The following is a 27,297-nucleotide window of genomic DNA, read 5'->3' on the forward strand; positions in this document are numbered from 1 at the left end:
ATTTATTAAATTGACAGGATCACCTCGTTACAGCACTATAGTAACAATATTTTTTTTTAAATACTTTTTAAAATAAGGTGCATTATAGGAACATTAAGGGAAACAACTCTAAAGTTAACAATAAATCATAGTTTTAAATGGATTTAACCTTAAATTAAAAGGATCTATATCAAAGTGTTCATTTAAACATATTAAGTAAGGCCTTATCAAATGGTTTATTGCATGCACATTTATGTGAAAAAGATCTTAGTCGACGATGTGTTTACCCTTTTATCTATATCTGAAGCTGGAATCCCGTTTTTGTAACCACTATATTTAAGATACTTTTTGTGAACTTTCTCGATAGAATTAATATATTGATCATACATAGGGGACAAAACCAGCATATTCGATTTAAGAGCATACAAGAGAACAATACACAACTTTCGTTACATCAAATGGAATTTCACTACAATCTCTCAATGTTAAACCAAGAAGTTTAAGATTTAAATTCTATGAAATATGGTCATTAAAATTAATGCTTTCATTATAAATGATACCAAGGTCTCTAACTTGTCAATATTCTTTTGAAATATACATATGTCATCGATGGACTTTATATATCTATATCTAACTAAGTCATCTCCAAAAAATAAAACTAACGATTCAAGGTTATTTAAAATATCATTTATAAATAGACTAAATAGAAGTGGTCCTGAGTAACACCTGATATAATCTCAAATGATGCTGAAAAAAATTAAATAGTTTCACTCTTTGTTTTTGATCCTTTAGAGAACTCGACATCCATTCCACGGCTTCCCCAGTAAATCCTAATTTGTGAAGTTTTGCAAGCAAAATGTCAAAACTGACTCTGTCGAAGGTTTTGGAGAAGTCACTGTAGATTGAGTCCACTTGTTCCTTCCTCTCCAAAACCTCCAATAGATCTGTCTCCTATATTGCCGAGTTTTCAAGCTGCACACTCATGTTGTACCACAGACAACATTCCTCTACAAATAGGTGTTACACAGCTTTCTTTTTATCTAGTAGGGAAGATACATGATAGCAAAGATAAATTAAACAGTGTGCATAAGGGTTTCAGAAAGTAGTTTGGAATATTATCGGGTTCTGTTGAAAAAGAATTTCTGAGTTAACAAATGCCCTCATAAATTTCAGAGATTTTAATATTATGAAAAGAAATATTTGCTTTTGGACATGAATCTATTTTGGGCAATTGGTAGTTGGTTGAATCATATACACTAGAAAAATATTCAGTAAACAAGTCAGCTATATTTTGGGCATTATTTGCCGTTTGATTTTTAAGGTACATGTTTTAAATTATTTTTATCATTTATGTATCTTTAGAAATGAGCCGGATTGTCCTTTAAGTTGTTGCCAATCATTTTTATATAATTAGAGTGACATTTTTGAGTTTTTATTTTACATTTAAAATTTTTTACTTAAAATTGTTTTTATCTTATGTTTTTTCACTGTTACCTATTAATTGTAAAATAGCTTCTCATTTAACATTGAGTAATTTAAGGGTTTGTAATCGTGTAACTTTTGTGTAACAATAAACTTTTGATTGATTTTTGTGTAAAAAAGTTGTTCCATTTGTTTGGTCCCGAGATATTCTGTAATGGCTTTAATATCTGTTAAATATTGATTAAAAAAGTTAAAATTACATAATTGCCATAATCTGCGGTACATAATTTTTAACTGGGAGTCTACTAAGTAAATAGCTTTATAAGATTTTTTTAATTTCATCGGTAACTATAGATTTTTTAAATTTTTGTAATATCTTGTGTGACCTACAGACTTTCTTTTTAGTTTAAACTGAAATATACTTAGGTGCGATATATATTTGAAGGCATCTGTTTACGTTTAAATCACCATTCAACCTTTAACGAAATTTAGCATATTTCCCTTGCATTACGTCTCCAAAATGGTATTATTAAGGCAATGCGCAGACACAGACATGCAATTTGTTTTTATTAAAGCTAGATTTACCTGGCTATAAGAGACATAGATATAGGAAATATACCCATGGTTTTACCACCCATCAAGTATTCAGAGGTGGTGTCCTGTTTAACTTTGGCAAAAAACGCAAAATAAACTCCAATAAGTGCGGATATTACCAGCATAAACGCAAAAACTACATAGTCGAACACCTCAAAGTACCTCTTGACGTCGCTTTCTTCGTCCATTCTGTTACTAAAAATGGTATTAAATAATTGAAACATTCGGTTAAAAATAGACGTCCTTACCCTCTTAAGAACTAAGAATAAACACACAATTGGCTGCAGAAAATAACAATCGCTGTCACAATAAAACGAGCACTAAAAATATATGACTGGACAAATTCGCCATAATAATACGTTTAAACTATACGCGGACCGTAGCGCCTATTTGGTTCAATTGAAAAATTGGGTTGCCTTATCAGAGCGACGTTTATTCCATAAGGATCGCATCGTAATTAGGTTGTTAAGTCCGTATTAAACTGGTTACCAGCTACATTTTAAGAAATTATTAAGCTATTATTTATAATTCGCGGAACTTATTATTTTGATGTGTGTGTGTGTTGATTAGAAGAAAACATTATTTCGGCGAAGTCAAAAGTACGTTTTCATCTATAGTTAGGCCAGAGGAGGGATGAATAAGGCAAACCAGTTACAAAAATCGTTTGTGCGTGTTCAAATTAAAATTTTTGGGAAATGTCGTTTTTTAATAATTCCTGCATAAAAATTAACTAGCTTTTTTAGAAAAATGCTAGTTACCAAACGTGTAAACTCAAAAAAACGTAGTCAGTTTTGAAAATTATTTGCACTACATTTTTGTACCTTTTTTATCTCAGACACTAAAAAAAATTGGGCCAAGTTTAACAAAAGTAAAAATTTGTTCTGCTTCTTCGCCAAAATGTGTTGGTCCATTTTAAGAGATTTCTTTGCCCTACATTTTTTTAATCGTTTTTTCTCCCAGATTTGATAAGAAAAGGATTCTCTGCACCTTCAACAAGATTTTTTTTATCTCCAGTTCGTTTAACAAGCCCCACATAAACTTTATTGTCACAATGTTACAATTTCTCACAATTTAGATTTTTTTTAATTCCAAAATTTCCAGTTTGCACCTAAATTAATTCTGCTAATATTTCAAATCCAAATTATTCAAAGCATGGAAGATCTAATGCAAATGATATGAAATATCTTTTAAAGTTTAACTACATAATTCTTAAACCAGCCTTAATATCCAACAAATAATAAAAAAATTTACCTTGGAAACTTTTCGTTGTCCCTTAGACCATTTTTATGTGTGTATTATTATTATTAAAATATTTTTCCCTAAATTTTATGTTAATTTGTAAGAATTTAAAAAAAAGAAGAATTTGCTGGAAGTGGAGACTTACAGCACTTCCCTGAGAAGCGCTGCTTCCTAATTTAATACTTTTGAATCAACATTTGCTTTACTCAATTATTATTAAACCTATTTGATAATTTAGCTCCTTACAAAACTGTTAAATTTTAAACAAACAAATCAACATTGATGCACTTTTGCCGTGCGCTGTTTGATTAAACAAAAGGACCAAGCTTACAATAAATTTAAACGAAATACTAGATATTTTACAAAAACATTAAAAATGAAACTACAAGCGCCATTAACAGAGAAAAGAGAGCTTTTTTAGAATACACTATAAATATAAATAGGGCTAACGGTAAACTTTTATGGAATTTGCTTAGGACACTGAATATATTGAATACAAAATCTAAAGGGGATAGTAATCCAAGTAACATTAATATTCCTGACGAAATAAACAATTTTTTTTTACAGTTTGCACAGCTTGAGCAACCGAAGCCAAATTTGATATCTTTTTACACCAATAATGAAGTAGAGATTTTAATGAAAAACTGGTTTTTGGACTAACCGATGAAAGAGAAGTCCTTTTAGTTTTATCTTCTATCAAATCGAATGCGCTAGGTTCGGATGGCCTAAATAGTGAAATGTTAAAGCTATGCTGTCCACACATTTCAAAGTTCTTAGTTAAAACAGTAAAAGTCGTGCATAGCGACGTCGCTTATTGGGACCAAATCTGGGAAGTTTGGTTGGATATATATGTAACGCAAGTCTAAAAAAGTTTGCCTATAACGACGCCAGTTATAGCGACCAAGTCGCTTTTAGCGTCCTTATGTAAAAGATTTTTCATGTGGAAGGCCGGATATAACGACCGAACGTGTGTGATTCACACAGCAATCATTTGTAATCAAACTACAAGTTATTCTTGGGGGAATTACCGGAACCGCAGGCTGGCCCGGAAAATAACTGTTTGTCGATCTCATAAATGCTTTTGTTTGTTTATGTAGTTTTTATTTAGTGCCGGGATTTTGTGCATACGAATAGACGTAGCGTATTACGTAGTGTTAAAATGAGTTTAAAAAAAAAGAAAAGTTTTGTCCATTGAGGAAAAAGGCTTAATAATTTGCAGACTTCAGGAAGGTGAATCTAATATTGCTATTGTGCTATTGGAAGCGAGTTAGGCTTATCGCATTCAAGTATATTTCTACAATTTGGAAGAACCGGGATGCAACAAAAACTGCATTTAATGAGAAGAAACTTAGGTTATCCAGTCATGCAGATATAGATAAAGCATTATTTAACTGGTTTAAAGTTGAAGGAAGTAGAGGATCGCCAATTAGTGGTCCTATACTACAGGCAAAAGCATTTCGGCAGGGTACTGAATAAAGGACCGGAATACACATGCACAGAAAGTTGGATAAAACGTTTTCGAAAAAGGCATAATATTTTTTATGAAAAAATAAGTGGTGAATCTGCTAGTGTACCTCCTGGAGTGACAGAAAACTGGCTTAAAACTGTATGGCGTGAAATGGGAAAAGGGTATACAAGTGACCAGATTTTTAACGCAGATGAGACAGGTCTATTCTACAAAATGCTTCCAGTTAATGAATATTATTGAAAATTGTAATCAGTAATCTAAGGGGTCTTCCATAATTATTTTGGACACAATATCGATTATCTCCAAAGCGTGGAATAGGGTATCACAACGAACAATCATTAATTGTTTTAAACATGCCGGATTCCTAGAACAGACACTGGAAACTGCCGACTCTGAAGACGCCATTCCTTTAGCCGAGTTGGCAAGAAGGATAAGTAATAACTTTGATACAGAAGATCATGTGCCTCTAGATGTAATTAAAGAAAACTTTAAATTAACTGATGAATTATGGACTGATTTCATAGATTTTGATAGTCACTTAGACACAAACAGTACTTTGGGTGACGAGCAAATTGCAGCGGAGGTGCTTACAATTGAGGATACCCAAGATCAAGGTGAAGACGGCAGGTCTGAGGACGAAGAAGAATTTAATCCACAATCTATTGAAGAAGCTTTACAAGCAGTGAAGACCCTAAACGCAAATAATGCGAGTGACGAAAAACTTTTAGTCCCAACCAGTTTTATTAAGAAAAAAAATAAATCAATTTACTAACTCGCGTTGCAAAAAACAAACAAAGATAACAGATTTTTTACTAAATTAACTACATAACTTTTTTTATATGTATGTACATACATACAAATGTATTTTATGTACTATGTAGGTTTACCTTACAGTACCTGTATCAGTGTAAATTTGTTTTTTTTTTATATTGGATTTTCATTTTTGGTTTTTTGCTTTGTATGTATCTATGTCTTTTCAAGGTTTTGTAAAATTAAAAAATATTTATAACATACATAATTATGTATATACATAGTTTTATTTGAAAAAAAAGACGTAGTGTATGTAGGTCCTTTAATAACGACGGCCGTTTATAACGACCCATGTTCAGTAGTCCCTTCGCCGTCGTTATATCCGACTTTCACTGTATACATAACTGTTACATACTTACATATACGTTTCCAGAGTTTTGGAAAATTATTAAGGTTTCCCCCCACTACCAAAAACTAAAAATGAACCGACGGATTATAACGAATTACGGCCTATATTAATCTTATAACCATGTTCAAAAATATTTGAAAAAATGTTAGCTGCCAGACTAATAGAGCACCTAAATGCATACGATATTCTCCCATTCGTCAATTGGGGTTCAGAAAAGGTTACAGCTATTGTACAGCATTATTAGATGTCACTGATTCGATCATGTCAAGTCTGGATGCTGGAAATGTTTGTGTTCTTATACTATTAGATTACACAAAAGCTTTTGATAAGATAAATGATGCAATATTACTTTTTGCAATATTACACTATATTGGACTTGGACTGAAGATGCTGTTAATCTAGTCAAAAGTTATTTATTGTTACATTACACCTGCAGTTCAACACTGTACAGAGATTAACAGTTACTCTACACCAACACACAAAATAATGTAGCACAAGCACAGTTACACATTAACGAAATCTCAGAACAGCATCATGTACAAAAACTAAGGTACTAATTTTTGGGAAGCATAAAACCAATATAGAAAATCAACTTATACTAAAATTAAATAATTCACAATTATGCTATGTTCAAAAAGCAAGATTTACTAACCATGTTTCTTCATGTGTACAAAAGGCATATGGCAATCTAAAACTACTGTATCCGCATAGGCATGCATTAGATCAGAAAGTAAAATTAACCTTAACAGACGCACTTGTATTGAGCCAGTTTAATTATTGTGACGCAGTTTATGGTCCCTGTTTGACCAAACAGGATAAAGATAGCGAGTTCAGAGGGCCTGTTTGAGGTTTGTATATGGCATAAGAAAATTCGAGCCAGTTATTCACGAATTAAAACCTTCAAATTGGCTTGACATGGAAAACCGTCGTAAACTTCACTCAGTGGTTTTGTTTCATGCTTTACTTTTCAACAAAAGCCCTCCATATCTCTCCACCATTGCATAAAACAAGTCTATTTACCAAATCATCCTCGTATAATTTTTACATGCTATACAATAACATACCCTCTGATTTAAAAAGTCTAAAACCAGCATCATTCAAATACCGTTACAAAAACTTGCTAATAAATTCATAAACCAAATCTAACTAAAACTGCCAAGTACAATTTACAACAGGGTTTATCATTTTTTATATAAGGTTACTTTCATCCCGTCTCAGTCTCAGTTGTTGTTTCATAGCGAAATGTTTCTTTTTTTCTCTCTCTTTCTTCTAAACCAAAAATTGTATAAGTGTGCAAATTATATCATTAACGTGCTACAGCATCGGATAAGAATTTTATTTCATTTATTGCTTTGTATTTTATAGATATACATTATAGCCGTATGGAGTTTATTTATTATCAGTTGAAAACCGCCATAAACTCTTTTTTGTGGTAATAACTACACTTAAATATTCCTTTGTAGCTAATTTAAACTATAATTTCCTTTTTGGTGAGAGCACAGTGCCTCATTATTTATGCAGAAGTAGCATAAATATAGGGTGAGTCTTCCATTTTTCTACATGTAACAAAATGATAAACCAGGCTGTTTTTATCAATTTTAAGTGGACAAGTCCTGTGTGGTCTCAAATACAATAGGTCGTAAAATTCGGAACAATGGTTTCGAGTTCATTTTTATGACAAACGGGTTGCCAGTGTCGTCCCGACTATGGATATTCATTTTAATTTTTAAGTTAAATAATTATCTGTTATGAAAAATTTATAAATAATGTTGGATTTTATCTATTATCTATTAGATAAAGATTTTTAGAAAAAGTATGGTTGGTAGGTGTAACCTATATTTATTAAATTAACAAGAAACATTTCTTAAAAGCGGAAAAGCCTCATTATAAAACTATGGCAAATAAAATGAAATATAAAAATTTGATTAATACCGCAATTTGATTGTTTTTTAAATGTTTAAAAAATTGCTGTAAAATTTCATTTTTTTAATACCAACCAATAAAAAATGCAACTCTCCAAACATTTCTCTTGTCATTTATAAGAAAGGTACATAAATATAAGGATCTTTTAATTTATTAACCATATTTACATATATTACAATAAAAATATTTACGAAATATACAAAAAAAATCAATTTATAAATCACACATTTCATTACTCTCATCGCTTTCATCCGAATTAGACATTCTCACTGTTATAACTAAGGGTTCGACAGTTTCTTCTAGAAGATTATCGAGGGTCCACATCTTTTCTTCTTCTTTTATAGCATGATTCACAGCATTGCTCCAGTTTTCTTGGGTAACGGTATCCACTGCTGCTTTCAGAAGTTCTCTCACATCATTCAATTTAAAGGTTTTATTATTTCTAGCCACAAATCCTTTTACTTGAGCCCAAATTAACTCCATAGGATTTAATTCACAATGGTAAGGTGGCAAACGAAGTACAGTTATATTGTGTTGTTTTGCCATTTCGTCAATAACATGTCCTTTATATTTTGATTTATTTTCTGTAACTATTGTCAGAAGCTCTGCCTTTACCGCGTCATCTCTAAAAGGTATTTCTTTTTCGGTAAGCCAGTTTTTTATTTCCCCTTTTCGCCAGCAGGATGATGGTAATTTTTCTATTAATCTTGAATGGTAGCTGGCATTGTCCATAACAATAATTGAATTTTCGGGAATTGACTTGATCATTTCGGAAAAGTAATCTTCAAAAACATCAGCGTTCATTTCTTCGTGGTAATCCTTAGTTGACTTCGATTCGAATTCAAACAGACCGCCATTTAAAAATCATTTATAGCTCCCAATATGTGTAATTATTAATCTGTGGCCCTTACCAGAAGGAGACTTCAAGCCAGTCGATAAACCTTCTAAAAAAGCCTGACGGGAGCTTCCAACATTTTTATCCTGCCAGCACTTGCTCACAGTGTGTCCTTCGTTAAGCCAGGTTTCATCCAAATAATAAATGTTTCTTCCTTCCTTTCGATACTCCTTAATTTGCCTTAAATACTTTCTTCTCCAACAGACTATTTCTTCTTTATCTATTAAAATAAATTTTCTATATTGCTTTTCCAAGAAAAATGTAATTCGTGTAAAATTTTCCATAATTTTTTTCTTCCCATTTCTGGTACATTTTCGTCTTCTTTTATAAGTGTCAAAATTTTGTCGATAGTTGAGATTTCATTCTTAAAATAAAATGAATGTATTGTCCTCCTGATGATCTGCTTTACTGTCTCATCAACTGCTATCGGCTTTCTACCGGCAGTTTTCTTTACACTCTTCTTAGGCAAGTTCTCACGGTTTTCACTTTTTCTGTTACTAAGAAGTCTGTAAATTGTTGCTTTACTTATGCCTGTCATATTGGCACATGTAGAAACTAGATTTCTAACAGTACTTTGAGGCATTTGATGCACAAGTGCATCATGTACGTTTAGTACTATAGTCCTTGCTTTAAAATCTAAAACACCTTTACACACTACGGGGCTAAACTTTGACATTCTTGCAACAAATGCGCAACAATACTGAAAAATAAATTAAGTTTTTAGGATATATCTACATTATATACCATAAAATATAACTACCTGTTTGTATCTAAGATTGCACAATTTAGGTACCTATAATACTTATACCTCCATATTTACCTACCTACACAATATCTACTTATAAGGGTTAAAAAGAACTTGTTTATTAGGTACTTAAGTAATTCAAAGAATTTATGGCTAAAATTGACCTATTTCTTGCACTATTAAATAAACCCAACAAATGAAAACATTCAGGTCTTAATGTACTTGAAAAGTGGGACGCCAATGGTTTACGACCGTTTTATGGCTATCGACCCTTTCCTGTGCTCCTAGGGATTAGGAAATGGACTATAATTATTGTTGTTATTTGTTATTACTGTCAAACAAACCAATTTATTATTATAAGTTGTAATAAAAAAAACAGCATTTTATACAAAACATTTTAATAATAAATATTTCTTATAAATTATCACAAACTTAATAAAAAAATTATTTCAGGCTAAAAAACAACCGATATGTAAACACTGCTAATACCATAAAAAAAAACGCTCACTTATTTTTTTGCGTAAGCGTGGACGTACTCGCGGCCACGACCGCCACATCATTTCTCCTAAAAAGTGACATAACCAACTTAAAAATATCAAAAAATAAGTGTTTCACGAACGAGGTAAACTGCGCGGCGACCTCTGCCGGTGTATCGTACTCGTTCGGAATCGGGCCTTCCACACTCGCTTCAAAATACGAAAAAAGGGGGAACCATACGCGGGTTCTGGTCGAATCCCGTTGCATTAACGCCTGATTGTTTGCCAAAGTGTGGTAGTAGAGGAATAGTCTGCTGGTAATGTAAAAGGCGACGAAAACGTCGATCGAGTAGTGCTCGTGGGCGGCCAGAATGAAGAAAATACCGAACATGTTCATCATCCAAGAGAGCGTGTGTAAGTAGTAAATTGATCGGGGAGTATCTGTAATAGAGGAAAAAGTTTGGTACAATTTCTAAGAGATATCTTTGAAATTCCCAATTTTCAAGAATTTCGAATGTATCTTGGATTGTTAGGTATTAACTATTTTCATTACTTATTTAAATCCTGTACTTGGTATAGTTAGGCTTTAACAGCAGCTGTATTTATACTGGGTACACTACAAGGAAAACCAGGATTTTTAATCCTAATGATTAATCTTGTCTTTTTCACTATAATAGATAGTTTTCAAAGATGCTGGTGGTATTAGAAAATCAAGCTCAGTCAAACCGCTCTTATATAAGTTCTGGGGTACCACAAGGATCCGTCTTGGGTCCTATCTTATTTCTAATGTACATAGCAGACATGTATAAGGTTGTTAAATATTGCAGTATTCAGGTCTTTGCGGATGATACGCAAATTTATTATTCTTTTAAAGCTGATGACGTATTGGGGGGTTGTAGTAGAATAAATGAAAATTTGTCATGTATCTCAACTTCTCTCGTCGACCAATAATTTAAAATTAAATCCTAGCAAGTGTTCTGTAATGTGTTTCTCTTCAACAAATAAGAAAAAAATTGTCTTGGATAATCTACAACTATTTGTGGGGGAACGCAGTTAAAAATTGATAAAAGTTGATAACATTAAGAATCTTGGTGTGATTTTGGAGGAGCACTTCAAATTCAAAATGCCGTAATTAAAAAATCCTATTTTGCGCTCAAACCATTGTACGTTAATCAAAAGTAAAGTCAAAAAGGAAGTATCATTAACTACAAAGTACGCAAGAAATTATGCGAGTCCTTAGTACTTCCTATTATGAACTACTGTAACATTGTTTATGTTCCTTATTTATACTACGAGACGGAAATATTTGTCAGTGACATCACAAACGACCAACAAGCAACACAACTAGAGTGGCTAAAAATAATGTTTAATTCCCACTATACAAAATCTATTGATAGCTTGCAAAATGTCACTTACTCTAATGGTGTGACCTCGCTGATCTGGTCGAACGTTGTACTTAGTAAAACTTTGCCAAGTTTATTACTTGTCTTTTTCTCTCGCGGTAAATCTATAATCGCGGTAAATGGAGCAGCAATCCGACCAGCCTTTAATTTTAGCAGAATGGCAACGCCTAGGCAACATACCTGCATTTGTTGCTCTTTCATTCCATAGACGCGTTTGGGGGTTTATTCTAATAAATATTTTGAGTAATTTGTAATAAATAGGTATTTTAAGTAAAATAATTTTTTTATAAAATGGAAGACGAAGCTTCGTCAAGTTCTGGTCCGCCTGCTAAAAAAGCAAAAAGAAAATATTTGACTTCTGGCGAACATCAGTTAGTGAAAACTGTATATGAAAGTGTTCGTGCTAGAAATCCAGATTTGTCTGTTGAGGACGCGGCAGAATTATGCGGGAATTTAACAAAATTAAGTTCCAGGACAGTTTTTAGATGTCTTTTAAAGCTAAAGAAGAAAAGCAAGGAGACAAGAGGCAGAAAAAAGATTGTGCTAGATGATTACGTAAAATATGTCATTCGCCGGAAAGTGCACAGTTTTTTCTTTAGGAACGAGATACCAACAACAAAGAAAATTAAGACAGAACTTACTGCTGATAATTCTTTACCCAAAATATCTTTTGGTGTTTTAAAGCGAAGGAAATATTTAAAAGAAATTCGTGAACATCGGCGCGAAGAAAGAAAAATTTATTACACCGATGAAACATGGCTGAATGAAGGACACACCCGTGCAAAAGTATGGCAGGACTTAAATGTCACAAATTCGCGGCAAGCCTTTTTGGATGGGCTTCCCACGGGTTTGAAAGCTTCTTCTGGCAAGGGCCGTCGCCTAATTATTACACATATAGGTACTGATTCTGGATTTCTGGAAGGTAGTTTGAACGTTTTTGAATCGAAGAAAACGGGTGACTACCACGAAGATATGAACGCAGAGGTTTTTGAAAAGTGGTTTTCGTCGGTATTAGTGCGAGTAGACCCCGGTTCAGTTATAGTCATAGATAATGCGCCTTATCATAGTCGGCGAGTGGAAAAAATACCAACGACTGCTTGGCGCAAAGGAGACATAAAAGACTGGTTAAAATCAAAAGGGGACATACGATTCGACGAAGATATGCTCAAGGTACAATTGCTCGATATTGGTCGTATCCACAAAAACCAGTACATTAAATATGTTGTTGATGAAATGGCGCGAGAACGTGGTGTTACAATATTGCGTTTACCGCCGTACCATTGTGAACTAAACCCTATAAACTTATATGGGCACAAATAAAAGGTGAAGTTGCTGGTAAAAATAAAACGTTTACATTGAATGACGTAAAAGTTTTATTAAACGAAGCTATTGGTGGCGTAAGAGCAACTAACTGGCAAAAGTGCATCGGACATGTGATCAAGGAAGAACAAAAAAATGTGGGATTTGAATATTCAAGTTGAAGTTGTAGTTGAACCACTTATTATAACTCCTGGTTCCGCAAACAGTGATAGTGATACTGACAATTCTTCTTTAAATTCTTATGAAACCTCAAATGACAAATTTAAAAAATAATAGGTTGTGTCCAGTCAATAATAAATCATCTTGTCATATCTTGATGTTTAGTAAATTTTAAAACACCCTGTAGATTAAATTTATTTTTAAAAGTGCCTCTTGTCTTCCCCATTCACATTAGTTGTTATAGACTAATAAACCTTAGAAACTATACCTCTTATTTTGTCTTTTTTCTATTAGTATTTTTTGCAATAGAAAAAGCCGCCATGTATGTGTTCCAATTATTGGCCGATAATTTATAAGAACCCAAGTGCTAAATTGAGCAAAATATCAGGGATATTTTATGCAAAATTACTTATACTAGAAATAAAATTTTTAATTTTTAAGTTCTATTAATTACCTAAACTCGACCTAAATAGTAGGTATATTCATTTTTAAAAAATGCATACGCCGCCGCTGGAATCCACTCCTCTCGCCCCTAAAACGTCTCGGCGGCCCTAATGCTAACAATGAGTCACTGACAATTTTATTATTTCCGTCTCGTAGTATAGATAAAGTCACCCTGCATCGTTTGCAGAAGCTTCAAAATCAGTGCTGTAGATTCATTTTTAACTTAAGAAAATATGACAGAGTTTCAGAAAAAATGTGTCAGATTGCGTGTAGAGAATCTTTATCTTCATCAGTTGGCCGACCGGCAAGTGCATGTCCATTGCTGGTTTTAAAGTAAAATCAATCAAGGTCGCATTTTCTCACGTTGCAGATGATCTCCTTATAATTTAAAGGGAAAATGTGGACATGTTTTTTTTCTTCTTTTTTAGTTTTATGTCATTGCTTATTTTCCAACTCAAGATAGATTTCATGGATTTCACGGGTTTTCTATTATCTTCTTTCTATAACTGCTATCTATGTAATTTGGTATATATTTTTGTTCATGTAATTAGAGGTTAAGTTGATTAGCCCTATGCTAGACTTCGCCTTTGTATACTTTGATATAATAAAGACATTATTTATTTATATGTTTTGACCCTTAACATAGACATAAACGTTATCTTAGCCGCTATCTGACAGCTCCCCAAAAAGTGTTTTCGAAATAGGTGACACGTTTACCGCTAACCACTGGCCATGAAAATGGGACCGAAAGTGGTTGTTGTTTCTGAATGGAAAAGTAAGAGGGCACATTTTGATTGCACAAGTTGGCTAAAAAGTTTGAAGTAAGAAATTTTGAATATAAAATTAATGATGTGTTTAAATTTAGTTTTTACGGTTTTAATTGCCAAAAAATGGCAGCTTCCGACATTGTTTGCCTTTTTTTGATACGTCATCAGACAGGGACTTATCCAGAACAGCGAGGAATGTTAATAGAAATAGTCAGATCAGTTTATCTAATAATGCCTCATCATAAATCTAACATAAATATAATCTCAACATAAATGAAAATCTTCGGCTTGCAGATAAAACATCTACTTCTTCAAGAAAATTCTTCCTTTTCATATTCAAATTTTCACTAAGACCATCCACAATGTTTTTAAAAACTGCTCTTTGTTCTTTATGTAATTTGGTGTATTTTTTTATCAATCTCTTAAGCTTACGGCTTTGGGCCTTGTCTTAAGTTCAGTCAACCATTTTTCGAGAATACCGATTCATCATGTACATTTTGACTTTATTATACACTTTACAAATTAGTAAGTCTTTTACTATTAATTCTTTTAAAGCCGATTTCAAGACCTTCTTTATAAAATATAGTAATACTTCGGTATTAGACGACGGCCTGGAATTAAAAACATTATGCTTAGAATATCATTCAAGAAGCTCTTATATAAATTTACAGTTACCTAATAAAAAATATTTCAATCTGAAACGAAGTTCTAAACAAATTGAATGATATCTAGGTTGTTTGTAATTTTATTAGAATTTAATTGTCCAATAAAAAAAATATTATACAACTTTGATGTAGTTTCAACCATTACCAACACATTCAGAATTAATTAGAATAAGTGGCTTGTTAGATCCACTGGCCTGGACATTTTGCATGATCAACAAGCAGCAATCCTGATGCTGTTGGCATTAAGAGATTTTTTGTCTTAAATAAGATTCTTATAAAAGCGTTTACGTAAGGAGTTTCCAAGATACAACGAAAAAAAAAAACCAAGATAGAACGAAATTACAAAAAAAAAATATTTTAAAACGACTTCCTAGACAAATTGCCTGATATCTTGGTTGCTTGTAATACTATACAAGTTTTTGTTAAAAATCAAAGGCAATTAAATATATTTTAAAGAAGTCTTATTCGACTTTAATGTAGTTTTTTTAACCAATATGAAGATATGCAGGATTAAATTTAGAATAATTGGTTTTTGGCCTAAGCAACCGCCTGGATATTTTGCACAATATCGGCATTGCTGTTTGTCTTATGAGATTTTCGTCATAAGTAAATTTTATTAGAAGAAATTATCCTTTAACAAGCTCTTACATTATTTTAACGTAACTTAAGTAGATTCCAAGATAAGCAAGAAGAAATATTTGAAAAAATATATATTTATACTCTGAAACAACGTTCTACACAAATTGCATATCTCGAGAATTTTTGTAATAGACAAAATTTAAAAAAATATAAATTCTCTCTAAAACAATCTTATACGACTTAGATGTAGTATCCATTATTATATCATGATATGCAGGTTTAAATTTAGAATAAGTGGTTTGTAACCTGGACAGTTTGCATGATATCGGGGTTGCTGTTGATTTTATCAAGTAGTGGAATAATACACTTACATTCTGTAATGAAGAAGTTCAATGTTGTCAATGCCACGGTGTGCCCACTAAACATGTAGTCTCCACAAGTCCGCACACCCTGAATAGACATTCCGGCGCCCCTCCAAATCACATAGGCCTGCGACAGTTTCAGGGCCAAATTGTCGAACGACGAAGCACCAGGGGTTACCGAGTTACGTGGTTTACATTGTAAATGTGTTCCGGGTACACTGAGTGAGGTTATCAGCATTGTAACGCACCGTAGCAAGAACACTGTGCCCGAAAGGGAGAAAAACCGACGCATTAGTATAAACCTAAAAAAATTTTGTGTTTTATAAATCCAATTTTTTTTGTTTTTTATTTTACCTGTGTTTATGGAAGAGCAGAACTACCAACCAAATGGTAAACAACAAGGTACCGGTTACTTCACACATATCGAAAGCCCATGGAATGTGTGGTACATTATCTAAAAATATATCTGGAAGTGGTGGGTATTTTTTCATATCAGGTACTCTATCATGTACAATAACCATTACAAAAGCAGTGATCCAAGTTACTGCTATCACATAGCATAAGCTAAGCAACGCCTTGGTCTTCTCTGGTGGATACTTTGACTTTCCATCTTCAGATAATGCCGGAGAAAAATGGTCAATGTCTCCATATTCGCTGTCTAGCTTACAGTTGTGCTGATTATAAATACTGGACTCGGAATGGTCTTGGATACCCAAATCGACGAGGAGATCCTGATGGTTTCTTTGGAGCAGTTTACAGGTTAAAAATAGAGATTTTCGGTCCCTGAGAGTCAGTTTTGTTATGGGATCAAGGGTGAAATCGCTTTCTATGAGAGAGATGAGACATTTTCCATCTACGGAGTTTTCGTTGCAGAGAACTTCTAGACTTTTTTCTGACAGACCTGTTGAAACAAAATAAGTCAAAAATTATTATTGAAAAAAATAGAAGATGAACATCATTAAATGAAGAAAAGTTTTTACAAAAATAAGCAGTTGTTAAAGTAAACCTTTTTAGTAAAAGAAATAAGAAAACAGAAATTAGGTTTAATTAAAAAGTGATATACTTGAAACCTATTATTTTACTGATTTTTAATTTCTTTGCATGACTGATGGAGATCAATACCTTTTACGGTTTATATTTTTTAACTAAAATTAGGATTTTTTGTAAACACTATTACATCTTCAATAATGCACACGCATATTTTGTCTAAACAAACATATAAACTATAGAAGAGTTATCTATTTTGTTGAAGATTATTAATAAATGGGTTGGAAATACCGGATATAAATAAATAAATTTAACAAATAATACTGTGTAATAATAGTCACATATAGCAGCTATTTAAAGCAAACTTTTTTAGCAAAACTTATTGGATAGACTTGATGAATTTTTGCTGATATTTAATAAATGTAATTTTGAACTAGATTTAAGGAATCTTAAGTTCAAGTTTAAAACAAAAGGTCAGTGTGTCTTTTTCTTTAAATTGAAGCAACATGTATTACAAGACATCAAAAAGTTAAATTTTTAATTGCCCATGATGAGATGTCATTGGACCTGATAATTTCAATCTGGTTAGAGCTAAATAAGAGCTATTACTTTAAATACCTTCTCCAAATTTTAACCAAACCAGTTTAGGAATATTAGTGAGTACTCTTATTTATAACTTCAACACCCTATATCTAAGAAATGATGCAACTCTGGATATGTTTGTAAGGACTTATTCTCTTAAATCAATCTAATGAATTACCCTTTGACACTTATATGCTTTCATAGTAAGGAAACTAATTAAAAGTTTATCAAATAAGGATATAAAAGTATTGGGGTGCACCAGAATCCATTGCTAAGCTGGAATAAGCAGAGTAGAGAAGATATGGGACAATTATTTCAGCACTGTATAGGAATTATGCCTTGATAAGCAGGATCAGAGATAATTTGGTGACTGAGACAATAAAACTTTATTATATGTTTTGTATACTGTCAGTCTTCAATTAGCGACTCCTGTTTTGGGGAATTTTCCAGTGAAGCTTTGGGGGTTTTTAGGTGCATGTTTGTTTTTTTTTACCAATAACCAGTTGTAGTCGCCATTTTCGGCAGTTATGAGTTCACAGCACTATCACTGTATCTTTTGGCATTGATGTTTGTCAAAAAGAGACTTATTCTTTTTCAAATTTTTTCAAAAATTGAACACTATACTGCATAATTTAGCCTACTTTGAAAGGGGACTAAAATACATAGCAATAAAACCCTTTCTCTCTCTGCCAGAGTGTATTAGAGGAATAAACAGTGTCACAGTATTCAGACAAGAAAATATAAAGTATATTTAAGATTATTTATTATAAGAAATACATTTAAAATTGGCACACAGTACCGGTTTCTAAAACGCACAATAGAATATGTATACAATTTAAGGAAATCACACTTACATATCTAAAATAGACTACACATAACCTGTAACATATACTCTACTCATTACACAAATAACTTAGTACTTAAGCTGAACTGCAGTGCAACAGATCATAGGTTAACCTATAGGATTACTTTGATCAAAGGTAAAGTTTAAATTTTGAGATTTAGATCTGTTTAGATTAAGTTGATTAGATACAAACTGTTCCAAGTATCAAGTGGGTTCCACTGAGTCATATCTAAGATATCAAAAAATGGATCTGGATGTAAATTAAAAACAAGGGAGATCCCAATATTATATTTTAGAAAAAAAGAGAACTAAATGAATGATTGGCCCAATATTTAGACATTGATTAAGTATATCGATATATATATATGGTAGATTTGTAAAAATTTAGCTTAGTCTATGGAATATGTTATTTTTGTGACAATAAAACATATTTTGATTTGATATCAAAAAAACTTGCAATAAACACCAATGCAATTTGAAAATTTATGACACAAAAAACTTTCTACAAAGTTACATTTTAAGAAAAGAGTTGTAATCTATAAGGAGGGTTTTAGTAGCTTGACATAGAAAAGAATTCCTACCTTGGTCTTCTAAATATCTTTTGGTGAATTCCACTGACCATTCTAGCACCGAACCAGTATCAGTCTTCATGCTTAAATCGAGTCCCAAAAAACCCTTTCATTGGAAGCCCTAGAGCAGCCTCTTTGTTCTTATGGAAGAATATCCTCTTAGTAATCAGACAAATTAAAATACAAAGGTTACATGTTCACCTTAATAACAATAAAATTTACATTCATCACAGAAAATTGGAAGATAAAGAACCTTAGAACGATTACGTTTCCCGTTTGAATGTAGGTATCGAAGTTTTAATGCCTTCCTTTATTATTTTTTTATCTTTTTATCTAATGTTTTTTTTTGGTTTTGTTTGGGTACAAAGTTTAAAAATCAACACGTGTCAAACACATATGATTTTTGACATTGATATTATTGTAGTTCTTCTTCTTCTTCTTCTTCTATTTCGGGTATGCACCACTCGGTGGACCTCTAATAGTTCTTCTTTATATTTGACATTGACAGATGACAGCCTGCGTCAAGCTTGTTTTAACCATATTTATTTTTGTGCTTGACAACTTTGTGCCTAAACTCGCGTTTTTCAATCAGGCTTTTTTGTGAATTTCAACGAATATCCCACACAAATCCGTCGACGAGAATGGGTAGAAGTCGCACGAGGAGTCGCTCCCCAAAACGGCACCACAAAAGTAAACACAGTAAGCGCAGCAAGTCTAGGGACAGCTCCAACAGCAGGAAACGCCACAGAGACAGAAGTGCCGAAAAAATTAAGGAAAAATCCCATAAAAACAGGTAAATTTCATACTATTCACAATATTTTAACTCCCAAAGAACACTACAAAGACCAGGAGGCTAATCCACAAAGTTGAGGAGTATTGATTTATCATTTATTCATTGACTCATTACTGCCATATAGTTGTAGTTTAATTTGTTGTAAAATGGGATATTAATTAGTTTCGCCCAGTTTGGTGTTTTCATTTTTGGTATACACAAACAAAATTTTCCTGTGATTATTTTAATAATCACTTAGAACTCTTCCTAAAAAAATTTTAATATACTTAATAACTTGTATTTAATGGATATACCTAAATAAGTGCTGTTCTGCTGGATTGCTAGCATCAGAGACAAGAGCACATTCTCACATATTTCTATGAGACCTGTAGGAATGCTTTCAAGAGCGTTCAATTATGTTGAGAAAGATGACAATTTTGGAGGACGAAATTAGTTTTTTAAAAGTAAACATTTCAGCACTGGAATAGGACAAATCTTTGATTTATTTTTTTTTGTTCTTTGTCTTAGGATTTTATATTAATGTTCTTTTATGACTAAATTCCATACAACTTGTAAGCTTCTAGATCTTTTTTTCTTTAATTGTAACAAAATTGTTGTGGCAAATTTATGAAATCGACCTTGCAAACCTCATCAGAGTGTGTCCCTAGGAAGAAATCTACCTCAAATAAAACCAAATTTTTATATTGTGTGATTAATCTGTTTATTAATTTACTATCCATCCTGTAACACATTTAATGTACAAACCAATATTAAGAGAAATGCATATAGTAATCAAAAAACAGATGGATTAATGTGTCTAACAAATAATTTATCCTTTAAAGATTGTAAGCACAAAATGTCTAAAATTTGCTAATGATTTGAAGTTTTAGGGATCTATTATGAGTCCATTAGACCAGAAACACCTGGGACAAGATCTCGATAGATTGTGTGTTTGATATTTTAAAATATCAGCCGAATCTTGAGATAAAGAGGTGGCTATTTACTAGTTTTACATGCAAAGTGAATAGGTTCCCAACTTAATATAAATGGTACAGCCTATTCTATAAATGGTACAGCCATAGATAGCAGGTTAATCTTTGTTGATCCTATCAATTCCATGTATGTAAAAAGCTCAAAGATAATTGGGTTTGTTTTAAGAAATTGCCAGTAGTTTTCTGTGATGTAATTTAAAAGATTAATGTAAGCAAAACCAAATTGTTATATTGGGTGATCAATTTGTTTATTAGTTTACTATCCATCCTATAACACATTTAATGTACAAACCATTATTAAGCCAAATGCATATAGTAATCAAATAACAGATGGATTAATGTGTTTAACAAATAATTTATCCTTTAATGATTGTTTGATTGTAAGCACAAAATGTCTAAAATTTGCTAATGATTTGAAGTTTAGGGGATCTATTATGAGTCCATTAGACCAGGAACACCTGGAACAAGATCTTGATAGATTGTATGTTTGATGTATTAAAATATCAGCTGAATCTTAAGATAAAGAAGTGGCTATTTACTAGTTTTACATGCAAAGTGAATAGGTGCCCAACTTAATATAAATTGTACAGCCATAGATAGCAGCTTAATCTTTGTTGATCCCATCAATTCCATGTATGTAAAAAGCTCAAAGATAATTTGGTTTGTTTTAAGAAATTGCCAGTAGTTTTCTGTGAGAGTGACTACCACATTGGTCTACTGCATGTTAGCAAGGCCTGTTTTGGAATAAGGCTCAGTTGTGTGGTCACCATATTTTCAAAATTACACAGTTTCCTTAGAGCATCTGCAAAATAAATTTTTGAGAATATGTGCCTTTAAGGAGGTCATCAGAATAGAGAACCATGATTACAGTGTGATAGAACAACAGTTAAACTTAATGACAGATAATACACCAGCAAATATATTCTATATTTCATGTATGGTGTAAATAACATTATTGATAGGAATTTGACCTTAATAAATAATCATAATATTGATGTATTTAATATGTCTTAAATCAGTTAAAAAGTTACCTTGCTCATAATGATTATGTGTCATCAATACTTTAATTCCTAGTATTTGTAATGGTTATTTACTAGATTACTACTATTAGGATTTATATTTTTTGTTTTCTCATTATTATATCATTTATTTTTTATTATTTTCTTTTTTTTAGATTGTTATTTAATGTTACTGGCAAAATTAAAGGCACTTGTTCTTCTCTCAACTACCCGATTTATTGAGTCCAAATATAATCTTTTACCAAGCAAAATGTAGGTCATTTAAAAAAATCACCCATACCTCTACCCAAAAAAAGGGTTAACATTCCATTCCAATGGGCTAGATTTACCCACATCTAATATATTATAATTAATTTTATTTTCCTAACTCTTAAGATGTTCATTTGTATATAATAAATATTTACTTCCTTATGACTTAAATGACCAAACTAATTAATAACTACAAATGTAACTATTGGTATATATAACAACTTATAATGTAAATAATTTTTGGCCAACTTTAGCCTTAGAGTTAATTCACACAGTCTACATATCAATTTTGTCTTCCGTCCCATATCAATTTTGTCTACCCTCTCCAAGGTTCTTGAGCGGCTTGCAAAAAAGAGAATTGTCTCTTTTTTGACCAAATACAATGTGCTGTCCCCTAATCAGTATGGATTTCAGTCATCTAAGGGCATGCAGAATGCCATTTTCAGATTCTTGGAGAGTGTGTATCTATCTATGAACTCCAAGGAGGCTGCAGCAGTGGTGTTCTGTGATCTGTCCAAGGCCTTCAATTGTGTGGATTATGGAATACTGCTGTCAAAGCTTGATTTTTATGGATTTAGGGGAGTGGCTTTGGGGTGGTTGAAGTCATACCAGTCTGGCCGCACCCAGAAGGTGGTTGCATCTGGATTTTCGTCAGGGATAGCACATCTTAAATGTGGTGTACACCACACCTTGAGTACACCACATCTTAAATGTAGTGTACCTCAAGGGTCAGTGTTGGGTCCTATTTTATTTTTATTATACATTAATGACTTAAGCTCTCTATCACTGCATGGACTAGTGGTTCAGTTTGCCGATGATACTACAATTCTGTGGCATAACAAAGATCAAAAAGTAGTCATATTTCTCATAGTAGAGGACCATCACAAAATTAAAGAGTGGTGCATCTGCAATCAACTTGTATTCAATGTTGATAAGACTTTTGTTCTGGGCTTTAAGTGTAATGTAGAGGGTTTTTGTTTGATGAGCAGAGCCCGCGACATGGTAGGGATTATTGTCGATTTCTCGGCCTCTTCATTGATGAGAGTTTAAGGTTTGACAACCACGTTTTGGGCCTCGCTGCTAAACTTTTTTCTGGTTGTTTTGCAGTCAGGGTTGCCAGGCATGAGTTGGGGGGGTTGTTTGCTCGTTCAGTTTATTTCGCCTTAATAGACTCTCACATCCATTATGGGTTGCCATTTTGGGGTTTGTGCTCCAAGGGACTCCTTAACATAATTTTTACTATTCAGAAAAAAGCATTAAGGTATCTGTGTAGTGTTGGTCTGAGAGTCTCTTGTAAACCTTTTTTTGTAGCTGAAAGAATTTTAACAGTTTTCTCACTCTTTATATTGGAAACTGCAACACTCATACATAAGTCCGTAAGTCCACCATCCTGCACCAGTCATAATACTCGTCAAGTGGGCAACTTATCTCTTCCAATCCCCACCTCCTCACTTACGAGAAACTCTCTTATATTTATAAGTCGTAAAATATTTAATCATGTTCCTTTTTCGATTAGGACTGTTACAGACCTTAAAAAGTTTAGGAGAGAACTAAAGAAATTAATCTTACCAAAAGCTTACTACAGCATTGAAGAGTATTTTAACAATTCATTTTAATATTTAAAATTAATTATATATCTGTTGATCAGATTTATTTTATTATTATTTTTTTTATTATTCTTGTTTTATGTTGGTTCTTGCCTTTTCTTTTCTTCTTTTTTGGTTTTTTCTTTGTTTATATAAAATATGCTTCTATGTACAATCAAAATCGATTCTGTATTCTGTTTTTGTCCTATATAACCAAATAAATACTTGCATTATAAATTCTAGAATTAGGAAGCTTTTAGCACAAGTTTGTAAACTTAGCAAATAAAGTATATTTTGACTTGAACTGGGTTAAAGAGATTGTGGCAGGCTGCATTTCAGAGAGCTTCATACCTTTGCACCGATGTCTGGTGTATATTGTTAATATGTCCCAGTTTGCAACTTGCCAGGGGTGGCTTTGATTATTATTGTCTTAAATTCTTTCAAGTCATTCCACTGCACACTAGAAATTTAGAGCCTAAACTATTTTTGTCAATAATGAAACATTATTTGATTACTGGTGCTTCTTACTCTATTCACGAATACCTAGAAAGTAGTTTTAATGTTGTATGATGGATATTTTGAATTTTCTGTGAAGCTTTTATAAGTGAAAGATCATATATAATTTTAATTTGTATAGTAGTTTTTAGATGGGTATGTGTGTTCTTTGTATCTCATATATTATCGAGTAAGCTACTTTGTAATTGTGTATTTTAACAATTTCTGTTTTTGTAAATGATGTGCTTGTGTTCAATTTTCTAATATATGACATAGAGCATAAGCAAACATTTTTATCTTGTTATAATTAGGTTGTTAGATTGAAAAGCTTCCATATTATTAGTTATATTCACATTGACTTGTACAAACGCAGCTTGTGTAATGTATGAATAAACATTTAATTTTTAAAGATGTAACAATAACCGATACTTTTAATAATACACTATATAACAAACTTCGAATTTTGTATTTTTTAATAGCTAATGAGGTTTTCCCATTATTGATAAAATAAATTCCCACAGGAAACGCACTGACTCAATTTCCAGCACTTCCAGTACAGATGGCTCGGAGCACAATTCGCGACGTACCCATAAAAAAGTTAAAAGTAGAAAAATGGATGAGGTCGAGAGGTTGGCCGAGATGGAGAGACAGAGGAGACAAAGGGAGGCCGAACAAAAACTTATAGAAGAAGAAACAGCTAAACGGATAGAAGAGTTGGTTAGTAAAAGAGTTGAGGAGGAGCTTGATAAGCGTAGGGAGGAGATTGAAAAAGAGGTGGCCAGAAGGGTCGAAGAAGCAAAACAGATAATGGAGAAGAAACTAATGGCAGATATGGAAAAGAGGAGGGACAAAGAAAGGGAAGAGGAGAAAAGAAGAGAGGTAGGGGTTAAGTTCATTTGGGGATATGACTTTTTCAGTTGGTTTTGGTATCTTAAAATGGATTCTTAACCGCCCTGGGATTCATTTTGGGCTTATCTGATAATTATCAGGAATTGGTCAAACAATAACCTGAAACAGTGAAAGTCAGTAGTTTTTTATACATTATAATTGTTTTAGGCAACCTGATTTTTACAGTTGAGACCCAAAAAAGTCCTTGTTAAACTCCAGTGATTATCAAATTTGATTTTCTGAATATTTTCTCTCTTCTGTAGGTTTATTTAAATTTTAAATTCCTCAGAATTGCATGTGCGTGGTCTCTATGAATAGGCCTGGTTTTCATAGAAAACCCTTGTGTCCTTTATGGAAAATCCAGGCCATTTCATATGGAGACAGCATCATGCAATGTTGCCATCAGTGTCACAAAAAAAAATAAAAAAAAGACCTTAAGCAAATCTAGGGCATAAACTGTCATGTTGTAAATTAGCTTCGCAAATGGCATTATAAGCTTGCCATGAGAACCGACCGAACACCTGGATGCATGGGTTGAGCTGCCGGTCCAATCAGGTATTGTTACAACAACCATTTTATATCCATCTAGTTTCAACAACATTTTCAGAATTGTTTTTTTTTTCTTTTTTAATTTTTGGTTGTATCCCATTTGGTCCAGACTTGTGTGTATGAAAACCAATTTCTTGTACAATCTAATGAATAAAAAAAAAAGAAGTTTTTAGAGTGTTGAGTGAGTTGCTAGTAAGGTGTTACTCCTTGGAAGTAAAATGATGAATTAAAATATCGTTTGTAATGAAGTATAATAGGTCCCCAAGAAATCCAGTGCATGCATCATTTTACTTCAAAAAGTAACTCCAGTATGAGTGTGGTGTGTGCTTAGGTCTGGATTAAACAATATCTTTGAAGATTCTTAACACAAAGCCCTGTTCTTATAGGAGGAGGAAAGGAAAAAGCACCAAGAGGTCCAGCAGATCTTGGAGGAGAATCAGCGCAAAATAGAGGAGGCTCAAAAGAAATTGGTACATAAGAATCATTTATCAAATTACAGATTAATTTAATTATTAAATAATTTAAGGCTGAAGAGCGGTTAGCAATGGTGGAGGAACAAAGAAAAATAGACGAAGAACGGCGACGGTTACAAAAAGAACAAGAAAAAAGGCTGAAAGAGGAACAGAAAAAAATATTAGGAAAAAACAATTCGAGGCCGAAATTGTCGTTTTCATTGAAGCCAGTGACATAGTGTGTTGTTTTTTTAGCATTTGAACTGTATATATATATTGTGAAAGGATGAAGATGTAATTAATTTGTGGGGAATCATTGTGTAAGATTTAGGAGTATTTTTCAAGTTATTTTAAGGTTTAAATAAATAGTGAGCAGGTGTAATTGTATTAATAGATTTTGATATATTAATTTATTTATTTATTTATCGCACTTAACGGAATTGCCACAATGAATAAAATAAGAAGCTAAAACAATGCAGTAGTACGGATAGTATGCTAAAGTAAAGATTATACAGTTGCTAAAAACGTATTGTAGTAATTGGTGCCAAATAGGTCTATTCTAGATTTCCTTTATGGCATTTCATTATAGGAAAAAATAGGCTCTATCGCTTAATATAAAAAACAAGTCCTCCAATGTGCAGTTACCTATTTTAAAAATCTAAGGAGTAACAGTAAACTTCAAACAAAAAATAAATACAAAGCATACCATAAAAATATTAATAACAATTTACACTTTGACCCTTCCTCATTGTGGCACTTTTTGCATCAGTGGCGGATTTAGAAGTAAATTCTGAGAAGGGAAATCGACGGAATTGAGCATTTTTTGACAGGACTATCCTATAACAAAACAATATTAAGTCATTGTGTTATATGATAAAAGCTGCAATATATGACAATACTTAAGTATTATTAAACTGCTTATAGACCAGGCGAATTAGACTTGCAGTGCACAAATTGCTATCCGGAAACTGACTGTTGGAGTTGGTAGAGGGGTTCATAACGAGTGAAAAAAACGAAAATCCAACAATGGGGTAGTAGGGGTGGAAAAATATTCTTTTGCAATTTCCGGCGAAAGTTGACGTCCAATTGAAAAATGTTCAATAGAAAAGTTGTAGATCATAAGAAAATCTATAATTTTTGTAGAGGTCACTCTTGAACATAACCTCAAAATAGCCAAGATAAATGCGAAAAACCGTTTTTTTTTTCGTTTTTTCAATTTTATTTTCACAAAAATAGTTCAATCTTTGTAAAAATTTGTGAAAATATACCTTTGTAGGTCTTAAATAACCTCAATTTTTTTCAGATCGAAATATTAAAAACTTTCGGAGATATGCGTTTTTTTCGGAAAAAACCGTTTTTTTTTAAATGAAAATTGTACTTCAGAAAATCATGGTATAGGGTTCATCCGGGGCTCATTTTATGTACTTTCTTATGAAATAAAGAAACTATATACTTCCCATTTGAAAAAACGTCGAAAAATGCAAAAAAAGTCAAAAATGATTTTTACAGCAGTAAAATTTTTAGAAATTGTTAATTATTTATTTAAATTAGTTAAAAAATCAAAAAACAGATTACACCATTCGATTCTACGGAAAAAAATACAAAAGAAACTATGTATCATTATTCTACCGGAAACTTAATTGGGCACAGTTGGGCTTTTTGAGCGGTTCACTTCCTGGAGCAGTAGGATTTCCTGCTCCATTAGGTTGGATAG

The 27,297-nt window shown here is 32.4% G+C and overlaps 3 protein-coding genes across 4 annotated transcripts in view; 1 reads left to right on the forward strand and 2 right to left on the reverse strand.

Moving 5' to 3' along the window:
• LOC126740200 (sodium-coupled monocarboxylate transporter 1-like) overlaps positions 1-2,435 on the reverse strand; it is a 29,931-nt gene extending 27,496 nt beyond the window's left edge. Inside the window, exons 1-2 of one of the 2 annotated variants that reach the window (XM_050446135.1) lie at positions 2,244-2,435; positions 1,987-2,184 (exon numbers count right to left, since the gene is read on the reverse strand). In XM_050446135.1, the coding sequence (XP_050302092.1) occupies positions 1,987-2,183 (197 nt within the window). In that variant the 5' untranslated portion in view covers position 2,184; positions 2,244-2,435. Of the gene's footprint in view, positions 1-1,986; positions 2,191-2,243 lie in introns of both variants that reach the window. The other variant, XM_050446134.1, reaches the window with a different exon arrangement.
• A 7,370-nt stretch (positions 2,436-9,805) lies between these two features.
• Positions 9,806-18,960, reverse strand: LOC126740580 (ceramide phosphoethanolamine synthase-like). The gene is made up of 4 exons (XM_050446660.1): positions 18,594-18,960; positions 15,954-16,500; positions 15,609-15,901; positions 9,806-10,341 (listed from the first exon to the last, which is right to left on the reverse strand). The coding sequence occupies exons 1-4, from the start codon at positions 18,661-18,663 to the stop codon at positions 9,929-9,931; spliced, it is 1,323 nt and encodes a 440-aa protein (XP_050302617.1). The 5' UTR covers positions 18,664-18,960; the 3' UTR covers positions 9,806-9,928.
• A 150-nt stretch (positions 18,961-19,110) lies between these two features.
• On the forward strand, positions 19,111-25,992 carry LOC126740556 (UPF0430 protein CG31712). The gene is made up of 4 exons (XM_050446640.1): positions 19,111-19,374; positions 24,216-24,573; positions 25,518-25,601; positions 25,658-25,992. The coding sequence occupies exons 1-4, from the start codon at positions 19,223-19,225 to the stop codon at positions 25,820-25,822; spliced, it is 759 nt and encodes a 252-aa protein (XP_050302597.1). The 5' UTR covers positions 19,111-19,222; the 3' UTR covers positions 25,823-25,992.
• Positions 25,993-27,297: the final 1,305 nt, after the last annotated feature.

Source organism: Anthonomus grandis, chromosome 9, assembly GCF_022605725.1.
Source record: "Anthonomus grandis grandis chromosome 9, icAntGran1.3, whole genome shotgun sequence".
NCBI classification, from domain to species: domain Eukaryota; kingdom Metazoa; phylum Arthropoda; class Insecta; order Coleoptera; family Curculionidae; genus Anthonomus; species Anthonomus grandis.

What these genes read in the sequence shown, in the direction of transcription:
- LOC126740580 (XM_050446660.1), bottom strand. Translation starts at nt 18,663, where the DNA reads ATGAAGACTGATACTGGTTCGGTGCTAGAATGGTCAGTGGAATTCACC. An exon ending in CTGCTCTTCCATAAACACAG is followed by an intron (nt 15,902 to 15,953) that starts GTAAAATAAAAA and finishes AAATTTTTTTAG; the next exon opens with GTTTATACTAATGCGTCGGT. An exon ending in GAACTTCTTCATTACAGAAT is followed by an intron (nt 10,342 to 15,608) that starts GTAAGTGTATTA and finishes CCTCTATTACAG; the next exon opens with ATACTCCCCGATCAATTTAC.
- LOC126740556 (XM_050446640.1), top strand. Translation starts at nt 19,223, where the DNA reads ATGGGTAGAAGTCGCACGAGGAGTCGCTCCCCAAAACGGCACCACAAA. An exon ending in GAAAAATCCCATAAAAACAG is followed by an intron (nt 19,375 to 24,215) that starts GTAAATTTCATA and finishes AAATTCCCACAG; the next exon opens with GAAACGCACTGACTCAATTT. An exon ending in AGGAGGCTCAAAAGAAATTG is followed by an intron (nt 25,602 to 25,657) that starts GTACATAAGAAT and finishes AAATAATTTAAG; the next exon opens with GCTGAAGAGCGGTTAGCAAT.